Raw genomic sequence first — 13,672 nt, forward strand, 5'->3', positions numbered from 1 at the left:
CTCATAAGTTTTACCAGCAAATTATTAACTTAATTTAGTTTATCTAATTAAAATTTCCCAATATTCAAATCTCAAATTTAATCTTTTAGATTTCTTTTGTCAAAGGTTAATTATAGGATACCATTTATCCACAATTTATCTTATTTTTCAATTACATTGACTTTTATACATAAAGGTTATTAATTTGTTAGAGCCTTGATGTTACAGATCTTACATTTTTCTTAACATTCTCTCTCTCTCTCTCTCTCTCTCTCTCTCTCTCTCTCTCTCTCTCTCCCTCCCTCCCTCCCTCCCTCCCTCCCCCCCTCTCTCTCCCTCCCCTCTCCCCCCTCTCTCTCCCTCCCCCTCCCCCCTCTCTCTCTCCCTTCCCCCCTCTCTCTCCCTCTCCCCCAGCAGCACAGAGAGGAATTCCCCTCTGCTTGCCTGGAGGGGAGGGGCTTTCCCTGCTCTTTGTTCCGTTTCAGCAAACACAGCAACGAAACAGAGAAGGGTGGGCAGTAAGACCCTGAGGCAGAATGCAGGAAAGCAGCCACTTCCTCTTTTCAGGTTTCGCTTCTCCGTGCAGCGCCGCGATTTGATTTTTTGCCTGATTTTTCGGCTCCAGGGACCACACATTCGCTCTATAACACGCACAGACATTTCCCCTTCCTTTTTAGGAGAAAAAATCTGCGTGTTATAGAGGGAAAAATACGGTTAGTGTAGAAAATGACATTTGTTCCTATTGAGATTCATTTTGTTAGTTTGGGCCCGATTTTCCTATCCATTAAGGTCATCTTGAATCCTGTGGCATTGAGTCTTCTGCAGCATTAGCTACCCCTCCCAGTTTGGTGTCATCTGCAAATCTGATGAACAACCCTTCAATTCCTTCATCCATGCCATTAATAAAGGTGTTGAACAAAAAACGAGCCCAGGACAGAACTCCGTGGCACCCCACTTGTCCCTTTTTCCCAGGATGGCGGCGATCCATTAATTAGCACTCTTTGGGTTTGGTCAGCCAACCAGCTACAAATCAACCTAACAGTTACCTTGTCCAGCTCACATTTGACCCACTTGATATTGGGCAGCATGCGACTGAAGAGCCCCAGTAGCAATAAATATCAAGTTGTAGCAAGCACGTTGTAGCAAGCACAATCCCATTACTAGAATGAGACCATGCCACAGTTGCTTTTTCCTGGCTTACTCTCATGAGATCTTGACACGACATATCCATTGTTTAATATTCTCTACAGCCTCTGGCCTAGTTCCCATTGAGGTGGTTTACCTTAATCTGAGCTGAAACCCTTAAGAATATAGCTGACAACTGAGTCCAGCCATACAAACATGTTTCCTGCACGTAGAAAGCTATCATGACAGGAAAAGGGCTGCATTCGGACATTACTCCTTGAAATCAAGTTTTCCAAACAGAGGGAATTTTTTTTTCACATTGAGGATCACACAACTACACAAGCCCCCCCACCCCTCAACCAGCATTCTGCAATACTGAGGCATCTGATCAAGGCCTGTATTTTAAAATGAGCTTAAAGATATATTTGCAAATGTTTGTATGTTTCATGCCAGGCAGAAACCAGCTGGCTAAGTACTTTGGCAGTTGTTTATCTTCCTGCTCTCCTGAACAAGGGCCCCCCTGATTTATAGCAGTAGCAGGAGACAAGTTTCTCAAAGTTGTAAAAGGGAATTACAGGCTGGGAGCAAATGTTACACTGACCCTACATATTACAGAATACAATCAAGCTGCAAAAACACTAATTAAGAGTTGGTAAATAGTAAGATTTATTGTTTAACAGAAAATAATACCATGTGCCTCCCATCAGACTCTAGCCATATTTTCCTAAGATTTAAGGTATATTGAGAGAGTTAAAGGGCAATAAATTTTGGGAAGAGCTAATGGGAAAAGCAGCTGGCTGGGAAAGGGGGGTGTAAACTGAAGAGGTTTCTTTTGAAGCTGTTTTTTACTGAGTTCCTTTTTTACTTTGCAAAGGCCTTTTCTTCTAAAAAGCTATCTATGTTATGTATGAGATTTGTTGGCTTAATGTAATTATGCAAAGGATTTAGAAAGTAAGAAATGTTAGATTCTTATGTTAGATTCTTATTTCATTGATGGTGTGTGAGAATGTGAACCCAAGATCTCTGTTTAGATAGAATTTAATACCATGAGCCATTTGTTTTAGCCATTTGTTTTGGAATGCAGGGGCAACAGGGGCAAAAGGTGATCTGGTAATTAAGGTGCCTTGTTGAGGCAAATGTAAGATATATGGCTACTTGTCTGCCATTTATGGATAGAAGGAAATATAGCTCTTTGTCTCCCATAAAAGGTAATAGGAAATGGGTGTATCTTTTATGATTGGTTCTAGCAAACAGCCAATAGGAATTTCAACCAGGCTGATTGGACAGAGGCAGCCAAAGGAGGAGCAAGGGGGCTGGGCTGAGGAAATATAAGTGCTGGCCATCAGGGCTGGAAGGGCAGCAGAGCTTTGGTAACCATATACCACTGTGCCTATCATTTATTTGTCTGACAAATAAATTATTATTTTAATTTCTCTATTGCTGAATTGAATATTTCATTCCAGCTAAGCTTTAACCACAAGCAGGGTGCTACAATACCGCCCAGATATAGGTTAATACTTCATTGAAATAGTAGGCGTCTGTCATTCCCTTTAAAAGCACAATTAAGAAAGGAAGCCTGTATAATAAATGTATGTGTACACACACACACACACACACACACACACACACACACAAAGAGCACTAGGGAAACACAAATCAAGATGCCTTGAAAATAGTGGAACATTCCGTAGGCATCAACAGAGAACCAATTTTCTGTCAAGGGCACCTCGTTTCAATACCGTTAAGTTTGTCTTGGAATGGAAACATTGATTCCTCAGGCTCTTTTCCTAACTGTTTTCCTTCAAACAAATGCACACTGTTTATACAGTTCGCCGTTTCAAGAGCTTCCTGAGAACTCACCATGCAGAACAGTTTAAGGAACAAAATGCAATAAGAGAAAAGTGCCCAGTTGAGATTCAAAATTACTGAACTAGATGGATCAACAATCTACTAGGATTGTTTCCTAGATACATTCCAACATCCTCTGGTGCTGGTAGCATGGAAACCTATCCCGGGGAATACTGTGCAGCAGAAAGTAACTGTGTTGAATACCTGCAGAAAGCAAAGATGACCAGGAGGTTACCAAGAGTTCCTATGATCCCCACTGCGAGAATGACAGCCCCGATGGTATAGTGAGTGTGGGCTGGGACATCCACTGTTGGGAAAGGGTGCGGGGGGTTCAGCATCGTCAGCTCCTAGAGGGGAAACAGAATGGCAGAAATTCACAAAGGCCCCATTGTCTTTCACCCACCAGAAGGGCAGGTATTCCGATGTCTCCTGGGGAGAAAGAAGAAAGTCAAAATCTGGGTGGAACAAATATTTCAGAGAATATTTTCCAACCAGATTTGCTCATCTTTCGAATGCAAACACTGTAACTATGGATGACGGAGTTGCTTTGGTTTGCATTCACTAAGCTTTAAAGCATGGGAGTTTGTGTGGAAGTAAAGCTAAAAGGACCTCCTTGCCACCGAAAGAGAAAAGAATACACATGGATCTGTTTTATGTATTAGTTACACCATAAACTTATATCAGCTTTATACATCTTCCCCGCGCCTGAGAATTCTGGAAATTGTAATTTTGTGAGAACTCAGGGATCTCTAGGCCACCCTTCTTCTTGCAAAACAATTCCCAGGATTCTCTAGGGAGAAGGAATGACACACATTTTAGCATCTGGTGTAAATAAGGCTCCAAGGAAGGTAGTAATCAGCATCCATTGAGCTCCATGCCTGTGCTTACTCAGTGATGATAATGATGATATAAAAATAATAATACCCAGGTAATTCAAATACTGTGCCAAGAAAAGCTGTCACCTGCATGTATTCAAATTAAATGGATTTGAATTATTTCAGTACTCCCAGTGAAGGGGACAGAAAATAAGCTGTGCATGGGATGGGATCCCTGATCCACCCACTGGAAATCTTAATTTAGCTATACTCAGCCTATTCCCCCACAACTAACCCCCTGCTTTTTGAAACTTGCAGCTTGAGAGGAAGAGCAGGCCATCCATTCAATGAATGAATGAAGAGTCCTGGAGAACTCAAAAGCTTGCTTGCTATTATGTGACATTTTGGCTGGTCCTAATCAAGGCTTTGCCTAACTGTGGATTTTGGGAATACAGTGGTACCTCAGTTTTGGAACGTAATCCATTCCGAAAGACCATTCAAGTTCTGAAACGTTTAAAAACCGAAAACACAATAGCTGACAGCTAGGCCTCAGGATCTTGCACTCAGCAGAAGCTGTGTTTCATGTTCGACTTCCGAGGTGTGTTCGAAAACTGAAGCATTTAATTCTGGGTTTACGTCATTCGAAAACCAAAATGTTCATCAACAGAGACGTTCAAAAACCGAGGTACCACTGTATTATTTTAGTTCTATGCAGCCTCCCATCCACCTCCTGCTTTTTGTAACTTCTAGTTTGATGAAGAGCACAAGAAAACTTGACAGCTTACTCACTTCTCTATCTTGTGACACTTTGGTTGGTCAAAACAAAGGCATTGCCCTACTGTGGATTTTGGAGTTGGTGTTGTTTTCCCCTTACGGGCCAATGTTGCTTTTGTGTGTGTGTGTGTGTGTGAGAGAGAGAGAGAGAGAGAGAGAGAGAACTTCAAAAACACCACATTTCATTTATGTTTAATGCCACACTCTTCAGAAGAACACCATCAATTGCAGAAAAGCATCAAGCCCAAAGTGTTCCATCAAGCCATTGAAGAATGAGGTGCAAAAAGAATCTTGCATCTAAGGCTTCAGGCCACTTGGTGCCAGTATACTTTCATTGTATTGCTAGGACATGAAGGCAGCATTCAAGCAACAGCACCTTCAGTATAAGAACCCAAACCCCGCTTCATGCTGCTACTGAAAACAACTGGAGATAGATGTTTTCCTCTTTAGGAACATCTACACAATTCAAATCGCTCCTGACAACAATGAAGGAAAATGCAAAGAATGTTCTTTTTTAAATAGGCCTTTAGGGGTCCTTCCTCACCTCCAGAAGGACAGAAAGCAGTTTGCTGAAGTTGCTGGAAGGCAGGCACGATGACAGCCTATCAGGATCCCTATCCTGGGAGTCCAAGAAGCTGTGGCTTAGAATGTAAGCATTAGATGACGAAGAGGAAGAAATAATGTGCTTGAGTTGGGGGTCTAGGATAAGGCAGGTATTTATAAAATTTATGCATAGAGTAACAGAGGAGTCCCCTCCTCTACATTTCTCATGGCATGAGAATCTCTCTATGCAACTGGCTGGCAACAGCATCAGGGCAGTCCAAAGGAAGGACTTCTTTGCATAATGCACTTTTGACTTGTTGGATTCCCTCCTCAAGATGGGGTGATAACAGTCAGTTTTTTATTTTTATTTTTTTTATTTTGCTTTAAACAAATACAGATAAATATAAACAACCAAAATCACAAAAGAAAACTCCTTGATAATAATAATAATGGAAAAGGCTAAAAAACTACAAACAATATCAAAGTACATAGCATAGAACATAAGCCATTATGGGAAAGAAAAAAGAAAGAGGAAAGAAGGAGAAGGAAGGGGGGGGGGAAAGGAGGGGGGAATGAGCCAAAACACAAGAAGGCTCGTCTATTGTACGCTTCCGTCGAGGTCACAACAGATCATTATACTTCTCAATTCTCTCTATCTGCATTCCATAGAATCCCTCATCTTAGTATCAGGGAACATTTCCCTATGCACTTTTGACTTGCTGGATTCACTCCTCAAGATGGGGTGATAACAGTCAGTTGCTTAGATGGATAGATTACACAAATTCACAGATGTCAGGCCAACGAATAGCTAAATGGAACTTCCATAGTCAGAGGCAGTTTACCTCGGAATTTCAGAAGGTGGGAAGAGAAACAGCATCAGTGGGCTGCTAGTTTTGTACTTTGCTTGTGAGCATCCCAAAGGCATAGAGTTGACTGTGACTGGAAGCAAAACACCCAACTACTCCACCCCATTGTTATCTACTGCTCTTGAGGGTAGGACTTGAGGCAGTGGCTTCCAAGTTACAAGAAAGGAGATTCTGACTAAACATTCAGAAAAACTTTCTGACAGGAAGAGCTGTTTGGTGGTGGACTCTCCTTCCTTGGAGGTTTTTAAGCAGAGGTCGGGTGGCCATCTGTCCTGGATGCTTTAGCTGAGATTCCTGCATTGCAGGGGGTTGGACTAGATGACCCGTGGGTCCCTCCCAACTCTCAGATTCTATTATTCTATGATCTGGGAGCTTATTCACCAAAATTGGGGGCAAAAACTCTTCAAATACACCTTTAAATAATTTTAAAGTACAACTACACAGAGTTTTAACAATCTAGTAAAGCTGATCAGTGTACCTTGGCACACTGGGGATGTATTTCCAAAACCTGATGTCATTTTCATAAGTGATAGTTTAAATCAGGTCCCCCCCCCCCCATCTCCCACATTTGAAATTCCATTGTAAAACCTACATAGGCTTGGAATATACTTTGGGCTGCTCTACATTAGCATCCAGAATTTACGCAGTAAATACGAAAAGGCAGAATTGCATATGACAACACTCTCAGATGTTAAAGCTCTTTGCTGAACAAGTGAACTGCGCATTTTAAAGCAGCTTAAATCACATGAGCAAGAAAATCTTTGTTTATCTCTTCTGGGCATATATTCCCCCATTTCATTTTTTTAATGCACACAAAATGAAATGTCAAATCCATCCAGTGGCCAGAAGGGAAATGGTTGCAAAATATCCTGACCCTATTGTGTTTGCATCACTGAACATTCTCCAGTTTCCCAATATCGACATATAATCCCCTGAAAATATTATGGAGCAAGCCAAGTTACTTTTCACGGGCAACCATCCTGTTGTTAGAGATTTGCTGACTTCTAAAAATAATATACCAATTGCGGAAAACTAATTAAACCTAACAACATGCAAAGAGGAGGCAGGGCCCAGGATTGTCTCTCCATTTTTCTATGAAAACAAACAAATATCCTGTCTTGTCCAGCAGTCCTATAGAAAGGAAAGAAGCAGACTTGCTCTAATGTTTATACACATGCAAAACAAATCCATGAGGAAAGAGCAAGACTGACTCCAAGTCTGAAGGGGCCTTTGGCAAAATGCTGCTCTAATCTCTGGCCTGCATGGCCTAAAGGTAAGGAATGAAGGCAGTCACCATTCAGAAACATGTTCAGCACCACTTTGACCACATCTGCTCTATGGCAGCCTTCTTCAACCTTGGGAACCTTGGGCTCCATTAGGGTATGTTGAATTTTTCAACTTTCAATTCCAAAAACGAGGGATGATAAAAGTGTTCCAATGGTAGTAACAGCATTTGTGTGTGTAGATGTGTGTGATTTTTTGTTCAGGATAGTGAACGAGAGTTTTCATTTTCTCCTTTTCTTTTTAACAAAAACTAAGCTGCTGCTCCAAAGGGACGCGGTGGCACTGTGGTCTAAACCACAGAGCCTAAGGCTTGCCGATCAGAAGGTCGGCAGTTCGAAGCCCCACGATAGGGTGAGCTCCCGTTGCTTGGTCCCAGCTCCTGCCAACCTAGCAATTCAAAAGCACGTCAAAGTGCAAGTGGATAAATAGGTACCACTCCAGCGGGAAGGTAAACAGCATTTACACGCACTTCGTGGCCGACTCTGGGGTTCGGCACTCATCTCGCTTTATTGGCTGAGGGAGCCAGCGTACAGCTTCCAGGTCATGTGGCCAGCATGACTAAGCCACTTCCGGTGAACCAGAGCAGCGCACGGAGCTCACCCAGTCGTGCGGATTCGAACTGCTGACCTTCTGATCAGCAAGCCCTAGGCTCTGTGGTTTAACCCACAGCACCACCCGCATCCCTAGAGGGTGAATATTCTCCCTTTAAAAGAGAATTGCGTTTTGAGTTGCCTGTGGGTGTAATATGGCCTTTCGGTCTGTGGGGTTTAACCTGCAGTGGGTGATTCACACATGCAAGTTATTTACTCAGTGCTACCATCTGTACTTTTGGCTGGAGTCAGTTCACGCTTTCAAATGTCAGGTGTGGAGAAATACATCTCTGTCTATCATCTATCTATCTATCTATCTATCTATCTATCTATCTATCTATCATCTATCTACCTACCTACCTACCTACCTACCTACACACACACACGTTGAAAACAATTATGAGTTGCAGAGCTGTGGGAGGCTTCCACAAAGGGTGTCCCATAGCAAGTCCTGTAGCATCTGTGTCTTCTTCCCAATTTGAGCCTATACATCGCATTAAGCAACACATATGGCCACCTTTAAATGCCACACTTTTGCATACTAAAAAGCACTGGTAGAAATGTAGAGCTAAAATAAAAGGCATACAAGTGACGTAGAAAATATACCTACAGCCGCACATTGTAATCTCAAAGGTCTGCCTTTTCCCCCATTTGCAAATGACATCCCCATTGGACTGTCAAATTTGGGCCACTTTCCACTAATCCTGTCTCTCTTTCTTCCCCCCACCAGCTGTTGCCATCTGCTATCCATTTTCATGATGAGATCCAAAAAACCCCAGAAATATGTGTTCATATAGCACCTAACACGTTCCTTCTCTAATGAACTCTAGCCTAAGTACGTGTAACTGCATGGTCACGTAGTTCCAATTGCAGGGAATCACAAGCAGGGAAAGTGCTTTTGTGCTCATGTCCTGCCTTAAAGAATCACAGAATCATAGAGGGGACCACAAGGATCATCTAGTCAAAACCCCTGCAAGGCAAGAATCTTTTGCCCAACGTGGGGCTTGAACCCATGACCTTGATATTAAGAGTCCCATGCTCTTCCAACTGAGCTATCGATCCTTGCATGTGGGTTCCCCAATGGCATTTGGTTGGCCATCATGACAGCAAATTGCTGGATTCAACGGTCTCCATGCATGTTCTCATTCTACTTGCTTTTACCTTTCCTTCTCCTCCCCTGTCTGCCACTGTCTCTTGCTCTCTCAGAAAAGACACTATAAGCTCCTAGGACCTGTTTTTCCATGTTGACTGGTTGCTCGCATTACTCTGTAAAACACCATGCACATCAATGCTGCTGTGTCAATACATTTCAAAATAAATCCTCATAGTCAAATCCCACTATTTTCCCAAGCTCTTGCCTGCATGCAGTTTGGCACTGTTATTTTTCTCTTTTGCATAAAGAGATTTTGTTTCATCTTTTGAATGAATAAATATTACCAGCGGGACCTGCAATAAAACATTGCTTTGTAGAGCGTTCTGGTTCAGCAGTGCAGGATTTGGGTGGTGCGGGTTTTCCCCTGTACAGAGCACTGAGCCGAAGGGTTGCAAAATATTATTATTAATAATAGTAATAATAATGAAACCTATATTTATATGGGTACCTACTGAGAAGAAGCATAAAAAAGCAACTGCATGAAAATGAATTATTGTGAAAATAAGAAGTATTGCCATATTACCAAAGTCCGCCTGTGGTTCCAGTTACCCATCTCATTCTCCTAAATGCCATGTTCCATTCCTGCTCCCACCCAGTTAAGGCAGTGAATGTCCTGTGTGAGTGTCTGTAGGCGGTTGGAGGATGGGTGGTGGGTTATGGATTGAGGTTGAATCCTGACAAGACAGAAGTACTGTTCTTGGGAGACAGGAGGCGGGCAGGTGTGGAGGACTCCCTGGTCCTGAATGGGGTAACTGTGGCCCTGAAGGACCTGGTGCACAGCCTGGGAGTCATTTTGGACTCACAGCTGTCCGTGGAGGCACAGGTTAATTCGGTGTCCAGGGCAGCCGTCTATCAGCTCCATCTGGTACACAGGCTGAGACCCTACCTGCCCGCAGACTGTCTTGCGAGAGTGGTGCATGCTCTAGTTATCTCCTGCTTGGACTACTGCAATGCGCTCTACGTGGGGCTACCTTTGAAGGTGACTCAGAAACTGCAATGAATCAAGAATGCAGCAGCTAGACTGGTGACTGGGAGTGGCCACTGAGACCATATAACACCGGTCCTGAAAGATCTTCATTGGCTCCTAGTATGTTTCTGAGCACATTTAAAAGTGTTGGTGCTGTCCTTTAAAGCCCTAAATGGACTCAGTCCAGTATACCTGAAGGAGCGTCTCCACCCCCATCGTTCTACCTGGACACTGAGGTCCATCGCCAAGGGCCTTCTGGTGGTTCCCTCGCTGTGAGAAGTGAGGTTACAGGGAACCAGGCAGAGGGCCTTCTTGGTAGTGGCACCTGCCCTGTGGAATGCCCTCCCAGCAGATGTCAATGCAATAAGCAACTATTGTACTTTTAAAAGACAACTGAAGGTGGCCCTGTTTTTAATATTCGGTTGGAAGCCGCCCAGAGTGGCTGGTGGAAACCAGCCAGATGGGCGGGGTATAAATAATAAATTTATTATTATTATTATTATTATTATTATTATTATTATTCTTTCCCACACCCAATTTCCAGCCCACCATCAGAATTCTATTGCTACCGAGCATGCTCCATCCTCACTGGGCAGTTCTGGGGCTCCCCTCCCACGTTGGGATTTCCCCCCCTAAAGGTTGTTTCGACTTCTGCAAGCCTCTGGTACTTTTGCAAACAGACTCTTGTGTGTGAGTGGTGCCAGTTGACTTACATAAGGACCAGCACTAGCAGAATTGAATCAGCTATTTGTATATATCATAAGATTGCTATGCATTTTTGATCTTGGGTTGCATCCAGTGCCGGAGTAGACCCATAGAAATGAATGGACATGACTAACGTAGTTTCATTAATTTCAATATGTCAACTCTGAGGGGGACTTAGTTGGATGCAATCCCTCATATATAGCCTCCATTTACAATTAACACGCACATGATTTAAACAGAAAACTAATTACTGTATGTGTTGTATATTGCTGTAATTGTTGTAACCTACCCTGGAACCTAAAGGCGTAAGACAGGTTAATAGTAATAGTAATAATACTGAATTCACCCAGGACAGTGAAGGATTTTTGTACATTTTGATGCTCATGCAAATGATCATCTTACACAACAACATAATGTCAGAGGAGAGAATTCACAGAAGATTCATGGAGAGCTCGCTGGCCTCAGAAGCCCATCTGAATTTTTCAGTGTGTTCTCTCCTCTGAACAGACCACTTGCATGAGCAAGACAGCTGCCAGAAGTAATAGACGACTTGGCCCCCAGAACACCAATTTCATTAATAGCTGTGCCAAAACTCATTCACAAAAGTTAGACCTGAAAGATTGCAAGAGGCAGTTTGAAAGATGGAAGTAAATTATGTGCGGCAAACTATGACGCATGCCCATCACTTCCGAAGTGTAGCATAACACCAGTGTAGTTAGGCAAAGCGAACCATACAGTTTTAATTCACTGCATGCAATAATCTCTCCACCAAGCCTCTTCACAGCATCCCACAAAGGAGCCCACTCCCTGCTTAATTTGAAAGTAATTCTTCGTTTTGTTTGTTTCAATTTTAAGGACTATTTAAACAGTGGACAAATGTTACTAAATCCCCTGTCCAAAGTGAGAGGGTGAGAGATGGGACATTTTACTTTTCAGAACTCCTGTGATAAATATGCTCCACTCATTTCCTTAAACACCAGCAAAATGATCACGAGGTTACAGGTAAAAATAGAATGGCAGAAATGATTTTTTAAAAAAGTCATTTCCTACTTTATAAGGATTACAGAGAGTGTATTTGTAGCAAGAGCTTTGATAGAAAAGATCCACCTTTGAAGCAGAGCCACCACTTCCTCTTCCTATAGAAGCTCATGCTATAATAAAGCCATGTTTCCAAGGTGCCACAAGGCAACTGCTTTTGCTGCAAGATACCAAGCTAGCTGCCCTTTCGGAATTTCATGAAAGCATTTCCTTCCTATTGAAAGTTTCTTAAAAGGCCTTAGAGGAGGACTCACTCAACAAGTGAATAAAAGCACCACGACCATCACCTGGCTGCCGACAAATAGCAGCTCTGACTCAAGAGTCACATTAATTGACACCCATGGGCTGCCACTCATTTCTCCAACGGAGTCAACCAATTGTTTCAGAACAGGGAAAATAGTTTTGAACCTTGCAATTCAGTAATCTATTTCTGTTCGTGTGACCCTGACCACATTCTGAACAATGTTTCTCTTCTTCTACTTCTGCAAAAGCTGTAAAATGGCAGCCTGCGTTCTGCATCCCGGTGGAGAAATCACCATTTTTAGCACAAACAGGTCACCCACCTTCTGACTAGAGAGGTCTATTTGCAGTTCCACTGGCGATCTTTAAACAAATTCCGTTCCTGCTCCCTTCAAGTTTTCCTTGAAGACGCTCATTTGTGAATTGCTAACTTTACACAGGTAAAGGTCACACAGTCACACACACACTCTTGCCTGACCCAATAGTTCCTGCACAGTTCCATTAAAACTGGGCACTATTACCACCAGTCTAAACTTTTGCTATATAGGCTTAAATCACCGACAAGCAATTTCTCGGTCACACTTACTGTCGGGGTTAATGGAGCCAGGTCCACCAGCTTGAAGGCATTTGCTTCCGAGTCATTCAGGAAATTGAGGACTCTACTGTGGTAGGAGTCCGCAGGCGGGTATGAGGTGTCTCTTTGCATGGACTGCGTATTCATATGGGTAAGGTTGAAACCATTTACCCAGGAAATGCCACCAAAACGAACAAAAATCCCTCTGCGTCGGACCCTTTAATTGATCGGCACAGTTTCACCCATTTTCAACTTCTCAGAACGACTTGTCTGATTTCTCTCTCCCAGTCTCTTCTGAAGCTGTACACAATCCAATGGTGATTTTTTCCCCTCTCTGTAAAGCCTCAGAGTCCCTCTTTCAGTCTCTAAGCTCAGCAAGAGGCAGCAGCGATGGAAGCAGCTTTCTATTTAAATATGAGAGCCTGCAGATTGTGCACATGCCCAGTTAGATCCTGATTTGTCCCATGCAAATTCAAAGCAGCAGCATAACTATTTCATCAAACCAATGGGCATTTCAGTATAATGTCTCTTCCTATTGTCCCTTGGGCAAATTTGAGACATGGTAAAAAAACACACCTCATCAGCTTAATATGATGGGAGAAATAAAAGGAGAAGACAGGTTGGTCTCATTCTAAGCTGGCTTCACTTTTTGTTATTTACAAACGTGTGTGTGTGTGTGTGTGTGTGTGTGTGTGTGTGTGTGATATTCATGCATCTACTCCTTTTGCAGCCCTGGCACATTAATTAGTCTATACCTGATAATAAGATGTACTCTGAATACAAAAGGACATGATCCAGCTAATAAGCAATTTTTACAAGTACTACTGATATTTCAATGGGAAAGTGTTAAACATGTTGCTCAGGCAAATTCCCCCCAAAATCACTTTCTGGCTGGATCAGGCCCCAAGGGTCTAATGGATTTAGTTATGAATCTATCTATGTATGTGTTAATGGGTTTGCTTAAAAATCTAGGTCAAAATTAATAATTGTCCTACTTTCAAGGGACAAAGAGAGAGAGAAAGACGAGAGACTTAAATATTATAACATTAAAGCAAATGCAGTTTGTGCAGCATTAAGGTCCCTTTGGAGTCTTGATTTAAACACAGACAGAAAACGTACTTTAAAACAAATGCTAAAAGACCAACTGTATCCTTCCTCCCCAATCACATCA

The 13,672-nt window shown here is 42.6% G+C and overlaps 1 protein-coding gene across 2 annotated transcripts in view; it reads right to left on the minus strand.

Annotated features, from left to right (window-relative positions):
* OPN4 (opsin 4) overlaps nucleotides 1-12,885 on the minus strand; it is a 42,019-nt gene extending 29,134 nt beyond the window's left edge. For both annotated transcript variants that reach the window (XM_081861224.1, XM_081861225.1), the window contains exons 1-2: nucleotides 12,514-12,885; nucleotides 3,157-3,299 (exon numbers count right to left, since the gene is read on the minus strand). In XM_081861224.1, the coding sequence (XP_081717350.1) occupies nucleotides 3,157-3,299; nucleotides 12,514-12,648 (278 nt within the window). In that variant the 5' untranslated portion in view covers nucleotides 12,649-12,885. The remainder of the gene's footprint in view (nucleotides 1-3,156; nucleotides 3,300-12,513) is intronic.
* Between the last annotated feature and the right edge of the window lie 787 nt (nucleotides 12,886-13,672).

The sequence above is a fragment of the Podarcis erhardii genome, assembly GCF_964252035.2.
Source record: "Podarcis erhardii genome assembly, chromosome: 5".
Classification (NCBI taxonomy): Eukaryota; Metazoa; Chordata; class Lepidosauria; order Squamata; family Lacertidae; genus Podarcis; species Podarcis erhardii.